General features: G+C 50.7%; 1 protein-coding gene across 4 annotated transcripts in view; it reads right to left on the bottom strand.

The window, feature by feature from the left end:
- FCHO1 (FCH domain only 1) overlaps positions 1 to 3,401 on the bottom strand; it is a 27,408-nt gene that overhangs the window by 17,044 nt on the left and 6,963 nt on the right. For all 4 annotated transcript variants that reach the window (XM_010845643.1, XM_010845640.1, XM_010845642.1 and 1 more), the window contains 2 exons: positions 1,802 to 1,893; positions 665 to 739 (listed from right to left, as the gene is read on the bottom strand). In XM_010845643.1, the coding sequence (XP_010843945.1) occupies positions 665 to 739; positions 1,802 to 1,893 (167 nt within the window). The remainder of the gene's footprint in view (positions 1 to 664; positions 740 to 1,801; positions 1,894 to 3,401) is intronic.

Here is a 3,401-nt window from a genome sequence, read left to right as displayed (position 1 = left end):
GCCTTTGCACTGGCTGAGCCACCTCCCTGGGTCTCTGTCCCTCGGACACCCCCAGGCCTGATCCTTTCTCATTACTGAGATCTCAGCTCCAGATACAGTGCCCACCTTCTAATGCTCCTATTTCATTCTCTTCCTAGCACTGCTCTCTCTGGGAAAGGACTCTGCTCGCGTTTGGTTAACATCTGTCACATATCCCAGATGCACACCCGATGAACAGGGCATGACGGTGGCTGGAGGCTTGATCTGTTTTGATTGCCCCTGGGCCCCCTTGTGCCTCGAACAATGTCTGGCACACAGTATGGGCTCAGTAAATAGCCACTGAATGAATGAATGAATTATAGCCCGTCAGGCTCCTCTGTCCATGGGATTTCCCAGGCAAGAATACTGGAATGGGTTGCCATTTCCTTCTTCAGGGAATCTTCCCAACCCAGGGACTGAACCCAAGTTTCCTGCATTGCAGGCAGATTCTTTACCACTAGTGCTACCTGGGAAGCCTCTTTACCACTGAGCCACCTATATATACATTCATATTCCTCTGTCCAATTAGCCCATAAGCACAGGGATGACTCCACGCCCCACATATCACAAGTGTGAGGAGATGTACAGCCAAGGGCAGCCTCACCCACACCCTTGGCGACTCCTGCCTCACCCACAGCCCACTCACCCCATGGGGGTCCCGTTGCTGGCCAGCTTGGAAAGTTTTGCCATCGCCTTCGAGTAGGTCTCCTCGATGGTGGCCCTGGGTAGGAGGACAGGGAAAGGATAGGGAAGGTCCTGGGCACCTTGGGACAGGCCCCATACCCCTGGGCCTCAGTTTCCCCATCTCAAACATCTGAGCAGAGGCCTCCAGGAGAATGATACAGCCCCCTGGCAGGGGAAGATGCTTGGGAAATTCACGGGAGAGGTTTTCATCCTTACATAAAATTTTACTAACAGCAGTAGTAGTAGCAGCAGCAGCAAGAGCAAGTAAACAAAATTTCGAGCTTAGTATCAATGTTTCATGTGCTTTGTCTCATTTAATTGCAGAAGATAAACTCAGATTTCTTTATTCCCTCTAGACAGACACTGCTAAATGCTTACCTAATATCCACTCACATTTTCATCCTAATAGAATTTCAGTTCTGTGTGGGGTAGCCATGTGCCCAGTTTAAACTAGTTACCCACTGGGGTATCTTTTGACAGAGGCACCCATGCGGTACCACAGGCAATCGTGGATGGATCCAGGGTCTGAAGCCTCATGAAACGGAGCACGGCTGTGACAGTTCTTGAGTGACAGCCTCAGAGAGGAAAAACCCGGTTAATAATCCTTTGGACTCTCTGCCCGGATTTAATGGGCATTCAGCTGCTGAGTGGCTAGGGAGCAGAGGTTGCCTTGTAATTTGAGTTTATTGTGTTTTCAGGGACGTCAGAGCATTTACAAGCTGAAATGTAGATTATTTCATCATACATGTATTTTCTTTTATTGTACCCAGGGCCCGAGATTGAGTTTTCAAATTTCTCCTTATAATTAGGTCATATTATCATCTCTACAAGAGGAGGCCTTAGAAGTCTGGTAATTATTGCTTAAAATGGGGCATAGGGCTGACAGTGTTGAGAACTGTCGGTCAGGAGGGTCTTCAAGCTCATTTGGTTCCTGGAGACCCCAGGGATCAGGACCCTTTCTGGCAGAATGTGGTGCCCTGTCAGGGTGGGATGGGCAAGGGAAAAAGGGGGCAGAGCCTGGGTGGAAGTGCAAGATGGGCATGGCAGTGTGGACTTCAGGTCTTGGCCATGGGGATGGATGGGGCTTGGGGAACCTCACCTCTCCCGGATGAAGTCTGCCAGCTCCTTGGTGGAGATGGGTCCCTGCTTCACGGTGTGGTACAGGACCTCAAAGCCATGGTTCTTCTCTCCCTGCAGGGGGTGAGGATGGAGATTGAGAAAGGGGATGGAGAGGACATCAAGGATGCCTAGCAACAGGGGCCTGGGCTGAAGAGCTAACGGGCAGAAGTCCATCCTCTTGGCCATAGGCATTGGTTCTGGCCTGAGCCAATCACCTGTTGCGTTTCCCCTGGTCCTAAGGATTGGCTTATGGACCGTAATTTGGTCTAATGGTCTAATTAGAAAAGACCCTGGGATTCTTGTGCCATAGTTGAGAGAGAGGCAGTCTCATTCACTCTTATCTTCCCCTCTCACTATCTTTCTGTCTTTCTGTGCGAGTGTGTACATATCTCTCTACCTCTGTTTGCTCCTTTCTCTTTGGTCTCTTCCCCTCTGTTTTTTCTCTGTATCTTTCCATAAGTGAGAGATTATGTGGTCACAGGAGATCATGGAAACCACGAATTTTGGAAAGATGCTGAACTTGAAGGTCTGAATAAAAAGCCTGTTGAGGGACTTTCCTGGGGGTCCAATGGTTAAGAAGCCACCTTCCAATGCAACAGATGTGGGTTCAATCCCTGGTCAAGGACCTAAGATCCCACATGTCGTGGTGAAACGAAGCCCATGTGCCACAGCTACAGAGCCCAGGCACTCTGGAGCCTGTGTGTTGCAACAAAGGTCTTGGTTGTGAAGTCTTTAAAAAAAAAAAAAGCATCTTGAGTAGAGAAGTGCTGGATCAAACCAACCCTGAAAGCCACACTACTGCACAACTCTTCAGTTTTATGAATTAATACAACCCCTGTTGCTTAAGTCACTGTAGCCTTATTTTCTGTTCTCTTCAACATGAAACTTCTCTGAGGACCCCACAAAGCAAGATGTGGGTCTGATACTCTCTCAGGACCCAGCAATGTGCAGTGCAGGGCGGGGTGCAGAAAGGGCATTTGAGTTGGTTGAATAGAGGGACAAGCTATTTTGCTGTTGCCTGGTGCTGGTGGGGACAGAGCCTCTACCCTGGTGTCTGCTGATGCCTTGCACAGAACCCCTTTTCTCCCAGTTCTGGGCTCACCATAGTTTGAGCGGGGGCTAGGGCTACACTGTGTGATCCAGACCAGTCATGTCTCTCATCAAGCCTATAGTGGCTCCTCATTAAGATGGGGGCAGGGCGTCATCTACCTCTCATATGGGATGATCCACATCATGGTCCTCTAAAGTCCCAAAGGCAGCCCTCCTTGTTGAATAAGTCACTAGGTTAGTCACTGTCATGCCCCACTCTTTGCAGCCCCATGGACTGTAGTCCACCAGGCTCCTCTCACCATGGGATTCTCCAGGCAAGCATACTGGAGTGGGCTGCCATGCCCTCCTCCAGGGGATCTTCCCGACCCAGGGATCGAACCCACATCTCTTGCGCCTCCTGCATCGGCAGGCAGGTACTTCACCACTAGCGCCACCTGGGAAGCACAGTGGGGAGGCCTCAGCAAACAACCCCAGCAGCCCCCTGCCCACCCCGCCCAGGGGATCCTGGGGTGAGGCTGCACCAGGCACTG

This window comes from Bison bison, unplaced genomic scaffold (assembly GCF_000754665.1).
Source record: "Bison bison bison isolate TAMUID 2011002044 unplaced genomic scaffold, Bison_UMD1.0 scf7180017864221, whole genome shotgun sequence".
In the NCBI taxonomy this organism is placed as follows: Eukaryota; Metazoa; Chordata; class Mammalia; order Artiodactyla; family Bovidae; genus Bison; species Bison bison.
This window is presented reverse-complemented; position numbering and strand designations above follow the sequence as displayed.